The 19,358-nt window shown below is 44.4% G+C and overlaps 1 protein-coding gene across 1 annotated transcript in view; it reads right to left on the reverse strand.

The window, feature by feature from the left end:
* GALNT14 (polypeptide N-acetylgalactosaminyltransferase 14) overlaps positions 1 to 19,358 on the reverse strand; it is a 373,865-nt gene that overhangs the window by 11,098 nt on the left and 343,409 nt on the right. Inside the window, exons 10-13 of the mRNA XM_053306849.1 lie at positions 12,869 to 12,995; positions 8,376 to 8,468; positions 5,786 to 5,869; positions 5,155 to 5,299 (exon numbers count right to left, since the gene is read on the reverse strand). Of these exons, the coding sequence (XP_053162824.1) occupies positions 5,155 to 5,299; positions 5,786 to 5,869; positions 8,376 to 8,468; positions 12,869 to 12,995 (449 nt within the window). The remainder of the gene's footprint in view (positions 1 to 5,154; positions 5,300 to 5,785; positions 5,870 to 8,375; positions 8,469 to 12,868; positions 12,996 to 19,358) is intronic.

The raw sequence follows: 19,358 nt of genomic DNA on the forward strand, positions 1-19,358 counted from the left end.
TTTATATTCATACACCCTGAGGGCAAATGTCTTTTCCTGTAATTGAGTAGCAATCACCACTCCTTTATGAAAAGTAGTTCGAACTACATACCTATACTATTGGTTGGCAGTTAACTAAAGGTAAAGGTGAAGTGTGCCATCAAGTCAATTTCAACTCCTGGCTCCCATAGAGCCCTGTGGTTTTCTTTGGTAGAATACAGGAGAGGTTTACCATTGCCTCCTCCTGTGCAGTATGAGATGATGGCTTTCAGAATCTTCCTGTATCACTGCTGCCCGATCTAGTACCAGCCGGAATTCGAACTGGCAATCCTCTGCTTGTTAGTCAAGCATTTCCCCGCTGTGCCACTTAAGGTGAAAAACTGCTTCCTGAAACCCTGGAGAGGTGCTACTAGTTTGTGTTGGCTATATTGAGCTAGATAGACCAATGAACCAACTTGGTATAAGCTTAATATATATTATTTATAGCTTCATTTGTTCATATTATTTCAAATATTTATACAATATACTGTACCATTTTTAAGTTTTTTTAAAAATCCCATAGTAGTTTTCATAGCAGAAAGAAAGAAAGAAAGAAAGAAAGAAAGAAAGAAAGAAAGAAAGAAAGAAAGGTGGTTCCCTGTCCCTGTCTGAAAGGGGTTCACAATCTTTAAGAAGGAGAAAGAAGAAGACCTAAGGGAGCACCAGCATATGTTAACAAACAAGTTGGTTGCCCTGAACATCTAGTTTCACTTAAAGTTTGAGAATCCTCTGAGGATAAAGCCGCCACATGGCCCATATCAGAGCATCTGGCTGCATTTTCTCCACAACATCAAGACAAAAATAATGTATTAACTAGCTGGGATACTGGTGATTCACCCAGTGAAAAGATATTTTGAGAGGCAGACAGTGAGGCACAGTGGGGCGGAGTATGTGTGTGAATTCGAGACTGCAACCTTGCTGTCTGGTTCCCTTTTCTCACAGGAGAGTGACAGCTTCTCTCCTAGCAAAGACTCAGTTCAGGGTTGCTGCCGCTGTTGACGACGTGCTCAAGTGTATCCAGGCCTACGAGGCTTCTGATTTCTTTTCTAAAGCTTGTCAGGTTTCTTGGAACTGCTAATGATTAATGGGTTTATTAAATGAATCCCAGAGTCAGAAATCTATTCCAAGAAGGTTACTGCAAAGTTTAATATCAACTGATGCTCTGTTCTAACAGAAAGCCAATGCACCAGGCAAGCGGTGACATCTTCATTAGACAAAACCAGGGCAAAATTACGATCAATTATTTACCCTCAGATGCATTTCTCTGGTGAAGTGCTAAATCAATCAATTCCTTTAGCAAATGAGACATAAACAAGAGCAGATAATGCCAAGCTTCTGACGTGCAGCAGCATTGCAGAGACAGCAAGTTCAGTCCCAGAAGAGGAAGGAGGGGGTTGATTGACCACTCACCATGGCTGCTATAAGGATTGCATTGAATAGGCTTGAAAGGGAGTCACCCTAGCCTCTCTGTTTAGAACAAATTAGCATTATCCCAGCCTAGGGCAGTTCTGAAAGAAATTGGTTCCTCTGCTACTGATTCACGTTGCTGCCATGGGCAAATTGTAATCAAATGAGGTTTTGTGAAAATCCTATTCATCAGGCAACAGTTAATTTTCGTGCTTTTACAAATCTGTGCATTTATAAAATAGTTTTAGGGACTCAGAGGCAATGGATTGATTTGGAGTCCTTGAGGAAGATGTTTACCCACAGTATCTAGGATGCTTTGCAAAAGAGAAGAGACAAAAATATGCAAGCATGAGTTCTTGGCTGCAACTATTCACAGACACATGATCTGCAAGCCATGCAATCCCATTTACAGTTTGACCTGGGTCCCCACTTGTTGATAGGACAGGTATGGGGCGCCACAGGCTGCTCACTGGCTGATCTGTCACAAGTGGGAAGAAGCAACGATGCTTTGACAAACTTCAGACTACCTATCTCATGGAGTCTCCACAGCCATTATTTTTATGTTGAAAATACCAAACTGGTAGTGCAGGAAGCTATTAATACTTAATAAAGGTTTAAAACATCCTGTGACTTTACTGCAGGAGATGGAGAAAAGCAAATACTCAGTAATTCAAGCCATGGCTGTATAATACTCTTAACTGACATCCAGGCTGGTGAGAGCTAAGGGGAGTCAGGGGGTGATTGAAGAGTTGCTACAGCATATGCCGAAGTTTTCCTGTGCTCCTCTTTATCCTTTCCAATAGCTTTAACTATCAAGCCCCAAGTAACAAAAACAAGATGACTGTAATGCCATCAATTTGAGGCAAGAGAGAAACCCTCTCAGCAGTGGAGATGGTGGAATTTCCTTTCCTTGGAGGCTCACCAAAGCCAGAGCCTAGTCATCCTTCATCAGAAAAATTGCAAAGACCTTACAACAGGATGGCTTTTAATGATGGGCATAGGAACATGCAGATGCCTTATACTGAGTCAGACCACTGGTCCAATTAGCTCAGTATTGTCTACACAGACTGGCAGTGGCTTTCCAAGGATTCAGGCAGGAGTCTTTTCCAGTCTTACCTGGATATGCCAGTTTGAACCTGGAACTCTCTGCATGCAGAACAGATGCTTGGACACTGAGCTTCAGCTTTGATATTTAGTATTTTCACTTTTATTTTGTTAATTTGTTTGCTTATGTTTTAAAAATATATCCAGTGGTTCAGTGTCTCTATTGCCAGACTAAAAAAAATAATTCTAAGTATGTAAATTCCTTGATGTGAAATAACTGTTTTGCAGTTAATGCAATAACTCTTGGAATGAGTTATTTGTGGATTGCAACAGGAAAACACTTATAATCCTAGTTTACTGGAACTTCTGTTTACCATTAAACCTATTTTTCTCGAGTAAAATTTGCCATACAGGAAAATCAGTATACTTTCCTCCACACCCATGGATACATAAAAGATTAATTTACACCCACAGATTGAATTATCTGGAAATGAAAGACATCACTCCTTGAAATAATAGACATGAGGAGATAAGCATTGTGGCCCTGAGTATTTGCTGCTGTTATAAAGGTAAAGTTGTGCTATTGAGTTGGTGTCGACTCCTGGTGACCACAGAGCCCTGTGGTTGTCTTTGGTAGAATATAGAAGGGGTTTACCATTGCCTTCTCCCACGCAGTATGAGATGATGCCTTTCAGCATCTTCCTAAATCACTGCTGCCTGATATAGGTGTTTCCCATAGTCTGGGAAACATACCAGCGGGGATTCGAACCAGCAATCTCTTGCTCCCTAGGCAAGTTACTTCCCTGCTGAGCCACGCGGCAACTGAAAATCCAGTGTTGGCATTTTAAAATGATAAATCCAGCCTGTGGAGAGGAGAGAGCACCTTTTTTTAAAATGTTATAAGTGGCACCTAATTGTTAATCTAGTTCAGAGAATAGACTCTGATTGACACTGCATATTTTTCCCTTTAGTGATTGGGTGGGGGGAAATGAGGTCAGCCTCATTAAGCTCCTTCTGCTTTAACAGGCAATTTAATATTGAATGAATGCAGAGTATGAACTTAAATATATCACTGCAATTCAGTACCTTTTTTTTTTTTGAACTAGAGAAAAGAGTAAATAGGTCTGAAAGATGAGAGGAAATTATAGTTCTCATTTTCTTCCTGTGATCCTTGAAGAAGAATTGGGTGTCATCGTAGTTTGCATCCTGAGTACAGATGGAGCCAAGTGCAGCTCAGCTAAGCTAAAGGGGTGCTTTATATGCCCACAGTGTGGGGTTGTTTAGTGGAAGGGCTTGGGCCCTTTACAGCAGTGGTTCTCAACAGAGGGTACTAGCATAAATGCTAGTATAAATGCTTAATACCCATGATTCTGTGTTCTCAAAGCAATGACAGCAGATCTGCTGTTCACAAAAGTATATGGAACAGGGAGCAGGTTTGAGAAGGGTTGCTCACATACAGCATTATGCAACATGGGCAGCTGGCACTGCTGTGTGTGTGTTGTGTGTGTGTGTAAATACCGTTGATGGTATTGTGCCCCAGGGCAGCTCTGCAGGGGCGTAGCAAGGTTGGAGTGGGCCCAGAGACAAGATTTTAAAATGGCCCCCCCCTCACTGAAGCTCAGCTCTTGAAGTAAAGAAATCTTAAATGAGGCTGGATAGTGGTAACAAAAAGCATAGGAAAACCTATGTGCCACAATAGAACATCATCCTAAATTATTTTTAAAAGGTTTTGTAAATTGTAGACAATGCAAGTCATTTAATGGTACTAGAGAAAGACATGCTGTTCTGGTAGCTCCAGGTCTTAACACTCACATCAATTTCAGAGGATGAATACAACTGAAGGAAGCCCGGGCAGGTACGTGGCTGGGGGAGTCAGTCATGTGACTTGCCTCTGGGGGGCCCCCAAGGCAGTGGGCCCCCAGACAACTGTCTCCCCTTGCTCTATTATCCTTACGCCTCTGCGGCTCTGCTCTAGCACCGAGCTGTGCATAGGATGCCCATGATTTCCTATTTGCGCAACTTTATGCTAGAGCGGAGCTGCCCTGGGACACAACACCATCAGCAGTGTTTACACGTGTGCAGCAGTGCCGGTGGTGCTTCACCTGCCCACTTTGCCTTGTGTGGTATGTGAGCAAATATCACTGGCTGACATCCAGACTTGCAAAGCATGAGCCCTGCATGAGAGGCACTGGTGCTGCTGATAGTTTAGCACCAGCAATCACGTGAGGGGGGGCAAACATGCATTTTGACAGCCTTCCCTTCCCTATTGTTTCCATCTGAAAATATGAAAATGGGACATATTTTCGGGTGGCACAGAGTGCTTTGGGGAAAGGGTCACCTCCCTCCCCACGCAAGTGACTCTGGGTGACTCTGGGCCAGTCACTTCTCTCTCAGCCTAACCTACTTCACAGGGTTGTTGTGAGGAGAAATTTAAGTATGTAGTACACCGCTCTGGGCTCCTTGGAAGAAGAGTGGAAAATAAATGTAAAATAATAATAATACATACGTTTTACACACAAACAAACAAACAGCTCACCTTAGTCAGAAACTTACTCAGTGATCCTGGTCTAATCACTCATTTGGTCTCAGCTGGCCATTTGTAAAATGGGCTTACTTAGTGGTGTTGTAAAGACAAACCTTCATAATCACCTTAATGCTCCAGCTGCTTGGCCTTAGAGAAGTTACCTGTGCCACTGCTGCTGTGCCTTTGCTGGTGATGCAGGGATTTAAGATCACAATTGGGAATTCCTGTCTTTCGGACTTCTGGGTCTCTAGACATCTCTGTCTCTGTCGTATCATCCCAGTTTGGTAGAGTGATTCCTCAGGAATTCTAAGAAGCAAGACCCAGGATAAACATTATCAGCTGTTACCTGCCTTAAGCAGCGGTCATATTAATCATGTATAGAGTTGGAGAGCCAGTGTCAGGTAAGAATGTCAGATTGGGGAGATGGAGGTTCAACTTCCTGTTTAATCATGAAACTCATTGGGTGCTTTTGTTTTACTATCACTCAGCCTAACTTGACTTGTTACGATGATAAAGTGCAGAACAGCTAGCGCTCCGTGGAGAAGGAGCCAGACAAAAATGTAATAATGCTAGATATGAGAATGTTTTGGAATATAGTGACTTGTGGTTTGACTACATGAAAGTGCTTTTACTAGACTGTATTCCCATGTGGATATTGCAAGGGAAAGCCACCTCTTGAAGATTTATCTGTCTGGGAAAAGCAGAGACCGTTTCAAACTGATCTCAAAAAGGGAAGTTTTTGAAGTTCCATTCATATGGCAGGTAGCATACACAGCAACAAATTACTCATACCTAAGTTCTGGATAGACATTTTCCAGATACCACTTGAAGTTGTGACATTTCAAGGCCTTTCTCAGTTCCACTCTACTCTTGATGCTGTAGAAAATAAGATGGTTTCAAAATATAACTATGACAGTGCATATTGTTAAAACCTAAGAGTCACAAAGAACAGCTTCTACTCTCTATCTAGCCAGTGGCAATTAGAATCCTTTTCTCTGCCTTTGACTTGGTGTGTGTCTTTTGACAAGCCATTCTGAAGTAGATTGTCAAAGGTCAACAAATAATTGGACAATTTACTCCCACTACAGCTCCACTTGAGGTCTGGGGCCTAAATAGTATGTCTGCTATTAATATGATACGCGTTGATAGCATTCCTGCTGTGCACCTCCTTTTGCTACTCTGAAAATAAGAAAAGTTATATGAATCCACTTTTCTATGGCTGCTTTTTAAAAAGGATCTATATCAAAGCTCAAGAAAGAACAGTAATACTTATTTAAATGAAAATATGTAAACACACAATCATTCATATATATATATATATATATATATATATATATATATATATATATACACACACACACACACACACACGTGCGCGCACACACACACACACACACACACACACATGCATTGTTGGTTAACGACATAAATATGATGGGCAGGATGTTTTGGCTTCCATCTTCTTCAGCTGCTCTGATATTATGGGAAAGGTACAGTTGCTGTCAAACACCTCCCCCCCTCCCAACTCCACACACAAACCTTTCCTATAACATTAGAGCAGCTGAAGAAGCTGGAAGCTGGAACACCATGCCCATTATGTTTCCATTATGTTAATCAACAATAAATTTATACTACAGTAGAACCTCGTTACTCGTGGGGGTTCTGTTCCTTGCCTACTACTGAGAGTAATGGTACTGCCAGTAATGAGGCATTAGGGCAATGGGGAAAGGGGGGTTAGGTTCCAGGGTGGGGAAATCTTTTTAAATGTCCCCAAACACCCCCCAAATGGCCACCAAATGGCCCAGAACTTACTGTGGCATGCTCTGCAGGTCCCTCATATGCCCAGGAATGCCCCCAAAGGAAGAAATGCATCTGGAAATTGCATAAAATTGTGGGGCAAAGACCAATTTTTGACAGAAATGAGCCACAAAATGGCTCCTTGAGACAAAACAGAGGGCAGAAGAGACCTCCACAGTCACTTCCGGCCATCTAGGAACCACAGATACTGAGTTTTAACCATATTATGTCTGTGGATAGTGGAAATGGGAGTCTATTAGACAGGTGCGGAGCCAGCCAAACGGTTTCCTGGGTCCAGCCCCACTCGGCGCCCCCCTCCAAATATGCCCGTGCATGTGACATCATGCGCACGGGGGCATGGCTTGGGCTCCAGAGAAGCCCAGAGCGAACTCCCCCCCCAATTGTCTGGGCTGCCAAGAGCCCAGGCGAACTCTGCTGCCAGTTATTTCAGGCAGTGCGACTGCCCGATAGAATGTTTTTCCCTTCCTCTCCCTCTCTGGTGGGACAACGTTGCCTGAAATGACGAGCTCGTTTGGCCTCTCGGCAGCCCAGGCCACACCCCCTTTGTGAGTGACATTGCGTGATGATTGTGTGCTGTGCAAGAGGCTCCACAGAGCTAGCCCTGATCTGAACTGAGATTAAAAATCCAGGTCTGTGCCAACCACCGAGCCACACAATAGTTTCCGGAGGAGTTAACTGGCATTTTTGCAGACGTGCACATTGGAAGAGTGCCAGGTGATTAATCCTGGATAATTGGTGGGTTAGCACGGTTCTCAGTCGTGTGAACATGGCCTAGACACAGACACAGATGTTCCTAGCCCAATCTGACAAACAGGGCTGCAAGCAGAAAACCAGCGACAAGAGGAACTGGGAGCGGGCCTGAAATTAGTACCCTGGCTCCCTCCAAAGAGGAAATGGGCACTATTTTTTTTTTTAAAGAAAATGATATAAAGGAACTAAGCAAGCAATAAAAGCAAGCAATGATACAAATAAAGAACAACAAAAAGACAGGTGAAAAATGGAATAAATTTCCTCACACTTTCCAGAGCTCAGTTATGGCATAATTCTCTGCTGCCCCAGGACAAAAAATGGAAATGAGGATTTAGATTGCCTGGCTTGTAATCCTTATTTGGTGCTTTGCCCTGGGGCAGAGTCCATTTACGCTGCTAGCTCATCTGAGTAAAGAGAGAAAGAGTCTCCCTCCTTTGACCCAACAGGGCTTTCGTTAAAGGGAGAAACTATCTTGGATGTCGACCCTGGACAGTGGACAGTTTCCAGTATGAGATAAGATGAGGACACTCGTCCCTTGGTTTTCATCCAAGAACGAGCCAGAATTTCCAATGAGATCAGCCAACATGGTTTCATATAAGCTAGCTTTTTATATACCAAGCATCAAGGACTTTATTTCTCTGTACCAGCAGCATCTGTTTACTATTAACATCTAATTAACTGTTCCCAGAGAAAGAAAATGCAAGCTTCCAACAGCTGGACAATGCTCCTATAAAGCCCTAATGAGGTTCCACTGCATCAAACAATTGAGTATCTCTCTTTGTGTTTTCCTTCACCGCCAGAGGGGGACACTTACTCTCCATATGGCCTCCCTTGAGCCGCAGGCCGGGCAGCATAATAGTACTGCTTATATTCATCCATCCACACTTCAGCTGTGCGCTTGGTGTTTCTAAGGAGAGACATTAAAAATGAGGGAGAAAGCAAAGGAGCATGCATGAAAGAGCTTTAATTTGATGCCTCAAATAAAAAAAAGCCTATAGGGCTAAAGGGGGGAGAAAAAAATCCTTCCCCCCTGCTTTTTCTCTGAAGCAACTAGGTAGCAAAAACAATAGAAAAGATGCTAAACAGATGAGCAGATTGCCTCCCCCAATTCTCAAGGTCTGAAGACATCTTATTTCAAGGAGGCAGAAAACATGGAGTCTGAGTTCCTGCTCAGGGTTTAAGAGCTGCTTTACAACTTTTTAAAGCTGTGTAGCTAAGATTCTTAGGTGTGCAATTTAGAATGTAATTTGGGATGTGAATGGAAAAACGTAGAGCATCCATGTGCACTTAGAAGGAAAGAGCCAAGACTAGCTTTCTGGGCAAGTGTACCTTTGGTCACACATCCCATTTGCTGCTAAACAACATATAGAATGGCTCTCTCAACTCAGTGGCTGACATCTGCATAAGGAGGGGCAGTCACTGGGGACATGCTGGGAGCCCTCGTGCAACTCCCCCAGTCCCCCTGTCCACATGCTGTTGTTGCACAAAAGCCTTTAGTGTTTTGGGCAGGAGAGCTCCAGAAGATCAGAAACATGTCACAGAGGGGTAACAATGAGCTTCTGATCCTGCAGAGCCCTCCTGAAGTGTGAAAGGACTCCAGAAGAACGGAAGCATGTTGCTGAGGGTCAGCAGCATGCTTCCAGTCCTGCAGAGCCTTTCTGGAGTGCGGGGAGCATCTGGAATACACAAGAGCCTCTAAGGGCTCTTGTGCAATTTCATGTGTGCAGCGGGACTCGGGGACGTTGCACATCCCTGCAGTCCTTCCTTATGCGTACGGCATAAGGAAGGATATTAGCCAGTGTAACTAGACGTAACGGTGGTGTTTTTGGCCAATCCATTCCTTGATCCAGGTCAGGTTTTGAATGAGGCGTTAGTTACTTTTAGTTCAGTCCTGGAGTAGAGGCTAACAAGCAGCCAGCAGCAATTGCATGGAAGCGCAGTCTATACTTGCCTCTAAATCAGTTCAAAACTGGTTCAAAGTGTCTGGACATTGGTACAATGTGGTGTGCTACTGTAAGTGTTTTTGATTAATCCATTCCTTGATCCAGGCCAGCTTTTGAATGGGGCTTTACTTGTATTCCAGTCCTGGAGTAGAGGCAGGGCTAACAAACAGCCAGCAGCAAGAGCAGGGAAAAACACTCTGTACTTGCCTCTCTGTACGTAATATCTATTTCATTAAACTATTAATATTCTGGATCCCACTCCACTGCCTTGTCCTTGCATACCACAACTCTTTTCCTTGCATTCTACAGTAAGGAAGGAATCTGTTTCCCAGCTTAGATTAGTGATGATGAGCAGGCAGTAGATCACCTTTCTTAGGATCATGTGATATTGCTTACTTGCCTGAGGAACCCATTTGTTTATTGAAGCTATTTCTAATCTTGCAGCAACTATAAAAGACATGCCTACAGTCTATATAGCCCATAGAGGTGGATTCATTGCACACAATGGGCATATTGGTGGGCAGATTTACATGCATCATGTCCCAGGTTTGACCCCGGCATTTCCAGTTACAATATTTTGGGTAGCAGGGCTGAGAGTGAATCCTTCCCCTCCCTGCTTTTAGATGTGGGGTGAAAACCTCCTTGTTCTGCAAGGCTTGTAGTTAAAACCTCTGCACAGATTCTGTCTGCTATGCTGACTTTTTACTGTTGCTGCTCCTGTTTTTTTAAATTGTGGTGCTATTGTTTTCTTGCAATTGCATTCTTATTAAATTATTATTGTATTGTTTTAAAATGTGTTGTTAGCTGCCTTGTGAGGCTTTTTTAGCTTGGAAGGCAAGCTATACAGGCTTTGGATAAACAAATACAATGTCTCTTGGCTGAAGATGTTGGGGAGCTGCTGCTAATAAGAGCAGAGGGCTTGATCTATCCATACTCTGACTGAGTGAAGGCAGCTTTAGAACTTCACGTGTTAACTGTCACCGTTGTGATATTCCCTCCTGCTCTTTGTTTCTGCTGCTCTGTGTTCTATGTAATCATAGACTATATCCTACTATTATAGGGGCTAATCTTACAGGCGGCTTGGCCAAAGAGCTTGCCAAGGCTGATCTTCATGTCCTGTCTAGACCTATGATCATTCAAGACATTTCCTCCTTTCCCAACACTCAAAACAGGGCAAAAGCAGTATTTTTCCCTGGCACACATCATAAAGACAAAGGCATGTATCTGGGTCTCTCTGTCTGCTGTCACTTGTATGCCCCTTTCCCCTCCTTCCCCATGAATGCTCCATTCTTGGCTTGGTTACTTCCCAGGAGCTTTTCCAGACAGCAGGCTTTACCGGTGGGTTTCCCCCCCCCCAAGACTTTTCTGCGAGTTTGAAGTTGCCCCAAAAACCCGATGCAAAAAGTGGATTTTTTAAAACCTTGGATATAAATCAGGCTACACTCTAACACACGATGGAAAACCTGAACTGTGTGTGAAGTGCCCCTTGATGGCTTGCAGGGACTTCGGGGTAAATTTGGCCAATGTGTGAACACACACCTCCATTCTGGAGGAGATGCGAGCCTAAAACTGGGTGTGAATAACTTCCCGGATCCACGGTGCCAGTCTCTTACAAGAGGATCAGTGGGTTATGTGTGCCTTTTGCATTCAGAAACACAGCCATTGCTCCTCAGAAGAGAAGCCCAATTTCTGACATGCTTGAATTTGTGCCTAGCCACTGATGTGCATCTGTCATTCAGCAGTGTGAGCTATAGGTCTTTAAAGAAAAGTCTTCCTAATTCAGTCTCTCCTTCTTCTTTGCTTCTCCCCCTGCCCCTTCTGTTTCTGCAGGCTAATTTTTTAAATGTAATGTTTGAACAAACTCTGTTTATGGGGACTGTAGTTTCTTTCCCTTTCTAAAGTATCCTTTCATTGATTCTGATATTTTATGTCTCACATTCCTGGATGTGCAGCGAATCAGTGGAACGGCTAATTCCTGTACCCCTTATGATGCTCAAGCCAGTGATTTCTTATAGTTCAGATGCACAGATGGACCATCCCCATTCCCTGCAATTTCTGCCCCATTCATTGCAATCAGGACAGTAGTTCTGCCTCTTGCTCCTGCAGTTTGCTCCCTGTGGCATGGAGAAAAGATTAACATTTTCTTACATGAATTCTGCACGATGGCTAATTAATATCAATGTTGCTCAATAAATGTTTCTGGGGTAGCAGCAGGAGCAGCAGCAGATGTTTTGAGCATGCAGTCTTTGATCACAGTCGCACTGCATAATGGCTTTTTAAGTGGACATTAGATTGAAATGTGCATGTGTGAAAGCATCTGAGCTCTCAATGACAGGAAACACAGCAAGGATGGCAGCACAAACAAGAGAAATTGGATATGGTCGAGCCAGGCATATTTTCATGAAAAAGGTGCATACATCTCACAGTGGCATTCCTCCTGAAGGGTTTGCACATGCCTAATTCTATAACGCAAGCCATGCTTTTCTCCTGCCATGGATTTGATTGGCTCATTGGACTGACTTTGTTTCCACAGCACTAAATCGTGCTGGACAGGTGTTTGCTGGGGAATGGCAAACTGTGCGTATGGGAGAAAGGAGTGGGAGGGCACACTTCCCTTCTGATTCTTTTTAAGAAGGTAGGAAAAATCCATTCTGCAGCCGCCCATGATAGTGAGTTTGGAAAGATGGGGGATGTTTCAGAGTAACTGGTTTAGCAGGTGGCCTTTCGCATAATTTTTTGGGGGAGGCAAGGAGGGCGTTCCATTCAGCAATATGTGAAAAAATGCGAGTGAGAAGGACCTATTGTCGGGCCCTCCTGCCAACTCCCGATGGGGTGAGGCACTTACCCAGTCAAGCAACAGAGGAAACAATGGCTGGGTTGAGCCCAACCCTGCACAGAGGTGGTGTCAACCATTCATGGAGGCCAGGGAGGGCAAGGAAGCCTGGAGGCTGGCTGTCCATGGCTGGGCCAAAGTGGCCCAATGGACCGTCACCTGGCTGCAGTGAGGTGAGTGTAGTTCCTGCTCCTCTGCAACGTCCCTGCATGATGATGCGGGGAGGGGGGGGCATGGAGCGCAGCCAGATTACAGGCTGTCAGTGGGAGTGACAGGAGGGCCAAACAGAGACCAGGGGAGGCAGCTAATTGTCCCTACTGCAGGAGCTCTTTAAAGGGCTCTTGGCCAGTGACGAGGAGGCCAGTGGAGATGGAGGGTGGAGGCCCGTCTGGGCTCTTGGTGAGGAACAGGGCATTCCCTCTCCCTGGCAGGTGGAGCAGGACCAGGGTGTTTGAAACCCCCTTCCCACGCTTCTGAGGCCTGTTTGCCCTTGATGGTGAGAGGGCTGCTGCGGAGAGGCATCACACCTACTTTATATAAGTGTTGGCATTTCCCTCTGGGAAGACATAGGGGTGCTTCTTCCGGAAGACATGCCCAACCCGACTGCAGGGGATGATTTCCAAGCTTCCGCCACACATCCACACCCGGAATGAGATTTCTGAAAGAGAGTCTTAGCTTCAGCCCTTTGAAGTCATAGAGTAGGCTAGATTTTGGATTTATCCTTCATTCCCCTTTGCCGTACTGAATCAGGCAAACTCATTACTAGATGGAACATTCCTGGACTCTGCTTTTCTCAACTGCATTTCAAAGCTTCTTAGCATCAGCATGGCATTAGCCCAGCTGAAATCTTGTAGCATTATGGGTAATAATATCAGAATGGAAAGAGCGAGCTTGTAAGCAGGTCCCTTTATATATAGCACAGCTTACATTTCAGGGAGAATCTTATTATTGCTTACTCTTGTAATTATTTTTGCAATGCATTATGCAGCACCATTTCTCTCCACAGCAAAACCAGAGTTTACTATAACAAAGTGGGGGGACAGAATCTGGGCTGGTCACCCGATTTCAATGTTTTTATTTTAAATAAATCTGGAGTATTCTGAGTAAAGATCACCAGTGTCATTTTCACTTAGTGCACATGTCTGAACTGTGTGTAGCCCAAAATCATATGCTAGGGAGCAAAGTTGTCCAGCTCAGCCCCAACTCAACATTTCACATGCTGCTGCAGGAGAGACTGCAGGCTGCATGATGAGTGTACTTCCTCTAGAGCAGGGGTCTCAAACTTCTGCTGCTATTGGACAACTGGTATTGGACCCTCCAGCTGTTACTGGACTACAGGAGGACCTCAGTATTTGCTGGGGTTCCGTTCTGAGCTACTGCCGCGGATACCAAAACCATGAATCCTGAAACTGTGAATACGGAGGCATTCAGTCAATGAGATCATGGGGGTTAGGTTCTGAAGGGCATGGGGAATTGATAAAAACAGGCAAAACCCCCATGAAAAAACCCCATATGAAGTGTCCTACCATTCTCCACAGGTCTCCAGCAGTCCAGTTAAATCTGCCATTTGGGGGAGGAAGATTTGTGGGGTTTGGTTTTTGTTTTTTTTTAAAAGAAATTCTTTATTTCAGAAATTCTGAAATAAAGAGTAACTACAGTGGGTATAGGAAAGAATCACCCCCTTTGATAGACCTTAAATTCTGGTTCCCTTACATCCTGAAATGAAAACACAAAGAAAATTCCCTTCACCAGCTGTACTTATCCAATGCAACCTATAACATCCAACTGAAAAAATCACAATTACAGTCCAGAAAAAGTGTCAGAAATAAAAAACAAGAATTACTGAGATTGAAAAAGGATCACCCCCCCCATGTCAATATTTTGTTGAACCACCTTTTGCTTTAATAACAGCCTTGAGTCTGTTGGGATACTTCTCTATCAACCTTGCACATCTAGACGGAGCAATATTTGCCCATTCCTCCATACAGAACTGTTCAGGTTCGGTCACATTGGATGGTAGGTGTTGGTGGACTGCTATCTTCAAATCTCTCCACAGATTTTCTATGGGATTTAGGTCTGGGCTCTGACTGGGCCACATGAGGACGTTCACTTTTTTCTCCTTCAGCCACTGTGTGATCAATTTTGCTGTGTGCTTCGGATCGTTGTCATGTTGAAAGGTGAATCTTCTGCCCATCCTCAACTGTCTGGCAGAGGGTAGCAGGTTTTCTTCCAGAATCTGACGGTATTTTGCCCCATCCATTTTTCCTTCTACCCTAACGAGAGCCCCAGTCCCTGAGGCAGAGAAACACCCCCACAACAGGATGCTGCCACCTCCATTCTTCACTGTAGGTATGGTGTGTTGTGGATGGTGAGCTGCGTTGGATTTATGCCAGGTGTACTGTTTGGTGTTGAGGCCAAATAGTTCAATCTTGGTCTCATCTGACCATAAGCCCTTTTTCCATTTGGCATCAGAATCTTCAAGGTGCCTTCTGGCAAAGCTCAAACGAGCTTTAATGTGGCCTTTCTTGAGAAGCGGCTTTCTCCTTGCGACCCTCCCGAACAAGCCACATCTGTGGAGCGCTCGTGAAATTGTTGTCACATGCACTGAACAACCACTCTTTGCCATGAAGTCCTTTAACTCCTTCAGAGTGGCTATTGGCCTCTTGGTAACCTCTCTTACCAGTTTCCTCCTTGTTCTTCCATCCAGTTTGGAGGGCCGACCGGATCCAGGGAGGATAGCAGTCCACCAACACCTACCATCCAATGTGACCAAACTTGAACAGTTCTGTATGGAGGAGTGGGCAAATATTGCTCCGTCTAGATGTGCAAGGTTGATAGAGAAGTATCCCAACAGACTCAAGCCTGTTATTAAAGCAAAAGGTGGTTCAACAAAATATTGACATTGGGGGGGGGTGATTCTTTTTCAATCTCAGTAATTCTTGTTTTTTATTTCTGACACTTTTTCTGGACTGTAATTGTGATGTTTTTCAGTTGGATGTTATAGGTTGCATTGGATAAGTACAGCTGGTGAAGGGAATTTTCTTTGTGTTTTCATTTCAGGATGTAAGGGAGCCAGAATTTAAGGTCTATCAAAGGGGGTGATTCTTTCCTATACCCACTGTATTTGGGGGAAAATTTTGCTTTCCCCTGCAATGTGTGCCTCGGCTTGCTAATACAAAAGTCTGAGAACCACCCACAATTCCTTTCATAAGGATTCCCCTATCATGCACAGCCCATTTGCTAGATCTTCCTATGGTAACTAAAATGAATTTTGCACCAAACTACCACCAGGGAAGTGTGAAGCCCACAATTGTACAGGGACTACTGGTTCTTGCTTAACACAGCAAGGTAGTAAAATGCTGTTAGTGCCTGGCAACACAACAGGAGCAAAGTAATTTGTTTCCACCTGAACAATAGGTAAGTCAGAAACTGGCTCTGTTTCAAACAGACAAAAACCCAAGGTGAAAAAAGTGGGATCTGCCGTTCCATTATAGGCGATCAGTTCTGTTCCCCATATGCTTCTTGAATTCTGTCCAGCGCTGCAGGCTTAAACTCTTCCTTGTTCTCAGGCAGGCTCCGGGGCCAGACGAAAACCCCTCCTGGGCAGGAATGAGTGGGTAGCAAGGGGTAGTGAGCACTCCACCCCAAATATTTACCACCACCCCTTTCACCCCACCCCATCCACCAGACTGGAATTTTACAGAAAAAGACAATATCATCATAGTATATTATGGACCTATAGTGTGAGTTACTTATTTTCAAAAGGCCTCTACTAATTAAAAGAGTCTCATTCACTCACTCCTCTTCCCCGAAACCAGTGCAGCTAGACAGGGGACTCTTCCAACTTCCTAGGAGCCAGGCCAACCCCTTAGCTTCCTTTCAGGCCAGAAATGGGGCTGGGTGAGACCATATGCAGTGGGGTGCAGGGTCATCACCCCTGTAGATTTCAGCTGCCCTGAGACTGACCTCTCTCCCCACCTTACATGGTCTTGAACAGGAAGAGAAAATTAGTCTGTAAAGCAGACTGAAAGGTCTGACCGAATCAAAAAAGACAATGGGGCCATTCACAAGACTGGGAAGACAGGTGGGGGGAAGGCTGCACGAGTCTTACCTTCCCCCCAGATGAACAATGGAACATTACTAGGAGTGCAAATCATGCTCCAAGGAGATCTGCTGCTGTGCCAGAGTCCAGGACAACATGTCCCAGTCTCTGGGTATCCCACAATGCACCACACACTGAGCATTGTAGATTGGGGGTTTCCCCCAGGAGATGGATGCTCTAGGTGCCTATTTCTGTGTCTCCTCTGGCTAAACACAGCCCAAAGAGACCCCAAATCCTGGAGCCTGGGTTAATGGATTGCTGGTGCCGTTAACCAAGGCTAAAAAGCCGGGCTAGGTGGCACTACCCTGACGGGATTGTGCCCAATCCCGGCAGTTCTCACACACAGCCTCACCCAGGCTGGGCTTTCGTAGCCTCGGTTATGCTGCACACAAGAACAGTCTTAATATTTTCTAAGAGGAATCTGGCTCTGTAGAGGATTTAACCCAGCCTTTGTCTTCGAGCCAGCCCATGTGAGGGGAAGAAAAATGCGGAATCATCCCATCTCTATGCTTTCACCCCAAAAGGCTGTTCCTTTAAACTTTCCTGTTTCTCCAGTAGCTTATTCACTGCCACCACACTCTATTTTTTTTAACAGAGCTTATGCCCCCAGGGAGTGTCCAGGGAGACCCTCTTTCTCCTCCTATGAGAAGAGTACAAATACCCTGCATGTGCAGCATACCCATGGGGAGAAACCTTTTAAAGGAACAGACTTTGTGGGTGAAAGCATAGAGTGGGGATGATTCAGCATTTTTCTTCCCCTCATGTGGGCTGGCTCTAAGACAAAGGCTGGGTTAAACCCACTACTGGCTCACTTCTGAATAAGTCTGAAAAAGTCAAGCAGGCATCATTAATAAGGTAAATAAATTAACATGTGAATGGTTACCATACCCCTATAAGTATTTCATGTATAACAAACTCATCACTCTCCTGATAATGTTCATTTCCACTTCTTTGCTTCCTCAAGCTAGTTGTTCTAGAGTTGCCCCTGCTCCTGGGCCAGTTCAGCTTTATTTATTATTAATTAGAGTTTTAAAATCTCGCCCTTCCTCCAAAAAGCTCAGGGTGGCATAGAAGCACATATTTTGCACCTTTACACCTTCAATGTTTATGCTTCCTGATCTACTTAATTGCATTTCTTAGTTTCAGGGTGGGAGCAGGTCTCAGGGGGAGAAAGTATGTTCAGCAAGAAGAAACAGGACTAGGCCATTTGAAAAAGAAAAGTCTTGTGTACTAAGAGGCAAAACACACACATGTACAAACGCACAGAGATGAAACTGTGTCATACAATGGGTAGGATTATTGTAAAGCAGGAGCATCTGTTTCTATGGATCACTGACAGAGCAGCTACATCAGCTAAGACGCAGGATTATTTTTCCTTGCTAGCCATACTCCCTAGAGGTGTTGAAGAATTAAACCAGGCTTAAGATCTGTCTCCCTGACACCCCAGTGCCTCCCCTGCTCTTTCAAGGCTGCAGTTGACTTCCTCTGATCTGTAGCATTGTTGCAGCCAGAAATAATTACAAAAGTGGGGAAAAGGAAGAAAGAGAGCCCAGTTTAATCAACCCTTTCAGGCATAACAAAAAGGAATAACATCACTTCTTTCAGCACCTCTGAGGCAGTCCAAGAGCTACACAGAGAACAGAGGCTACATACCGGTACATAAAGCCTCTGTTGCCCCTATCTTCAGTCCGTTTTTAATGCAGAATTCCCAGAACACATCAAGGTCAGCCATTGGAATGAAGGAAGCTGCCTTATACTGAGTCAGACCACTGGTCCATCTAGCTCAGTATTGTCTACCTTGACTGGCAGAGGCTCTCCATGATTTCAGGCAGGAGTCTCTCCCAGCCCTACCTGGAGATGCCAGAAATTGAATTTGGGACGTTCTGCATACAAAGCAGACGCTTTTATTTCTGAGCTATGGCCCCATCTCCTAAGGTGAATTCCTTACATTGCTCACATGTAGTCACCATCCAAATGCCAGCCAAGGTGCATCCTGCTTAGCAAGGGGACAATTCACGTACGATACGGCAAGACCAGCTCTCCACTCCAATATATGAAACGTATATGAAGCCGCCTACCCCCCAAGTCAAACCAATGGTCTACCTAGTTCATTACTGGCTACATCAGCTAGCATCAGCTCTCCAGGGTTTCATGCCAGAGGTCTTTGTCAGCCTAAACTAGAAATGCCATATACACAATCAACAAAATCCTGGTGATAAATGGATGACAGATGACTTTAAGCTGTCCTACTGACCCAGGTATAATGCAGAGCTGAATTGCTCTGCAATGAATTTCTATTTGACATGAAACTGGTCCAGAATCTGCATAGCACAAAGTCTTCCACACAGGGGTTTACCTAGCTGCTGCTGTGGCTACTGCAATTTTTGAAAGTTTAAATCTTATTCACAAGCAATGCTCAGTCAGGGAGGCAAGCTGGTCTGGTGGCAGCAAGCACGAATTCTTCCCCTTCCTAAGCAGGGTCTACCCTAGTTTGCATTTGAGTGGGAGACTACATATGTGAACACTATAAGATATTCCCCTTAGCGGATGGGGCCAGGTCTGTGTAGACAATACTGAGCTAGATGGACCAAGGGTCTGACAGCTTCCTATATGGTCGCCTAGATATACTGTTTCTACAAATTAGTTTACTGATTTAGATTTTAAATACTCCACATGGATAACTAGTGGTTAAACATACACACAAAATATCTGCTTAAAGTCAGCATATAACACCGAGGAAACCACAAGAGATGCTAAAACTCTCCTCATGTAATAGGCTCTCCCATGACCTCCATAAACACCATCCCTAGATGAAGAGCCCATTCTCTCTGTTTGGTAACACGTTCGTAAAGCACATTGCAATAATTAGAGAGGTCCCATAGGAAATCCCTAGCAGACCTTTGGAATTAACTCTGATAC

The sequence above is a fragment of the Hemicordylus capensis genome, chromosome 1, assembly GCF_027244095.1.
Source record: "Hemicordylus capensis ecotype Gifberg chromosome 1, rHemCap1.1.pri, whole genome shotgun sequence".
Taxonomy (NCBI): Eukaryota; Metazoa; Chordata; class Lepidosauria; order Squamata; family Cordylidae; genus Hemicordylus; species Hemicordylus capensis.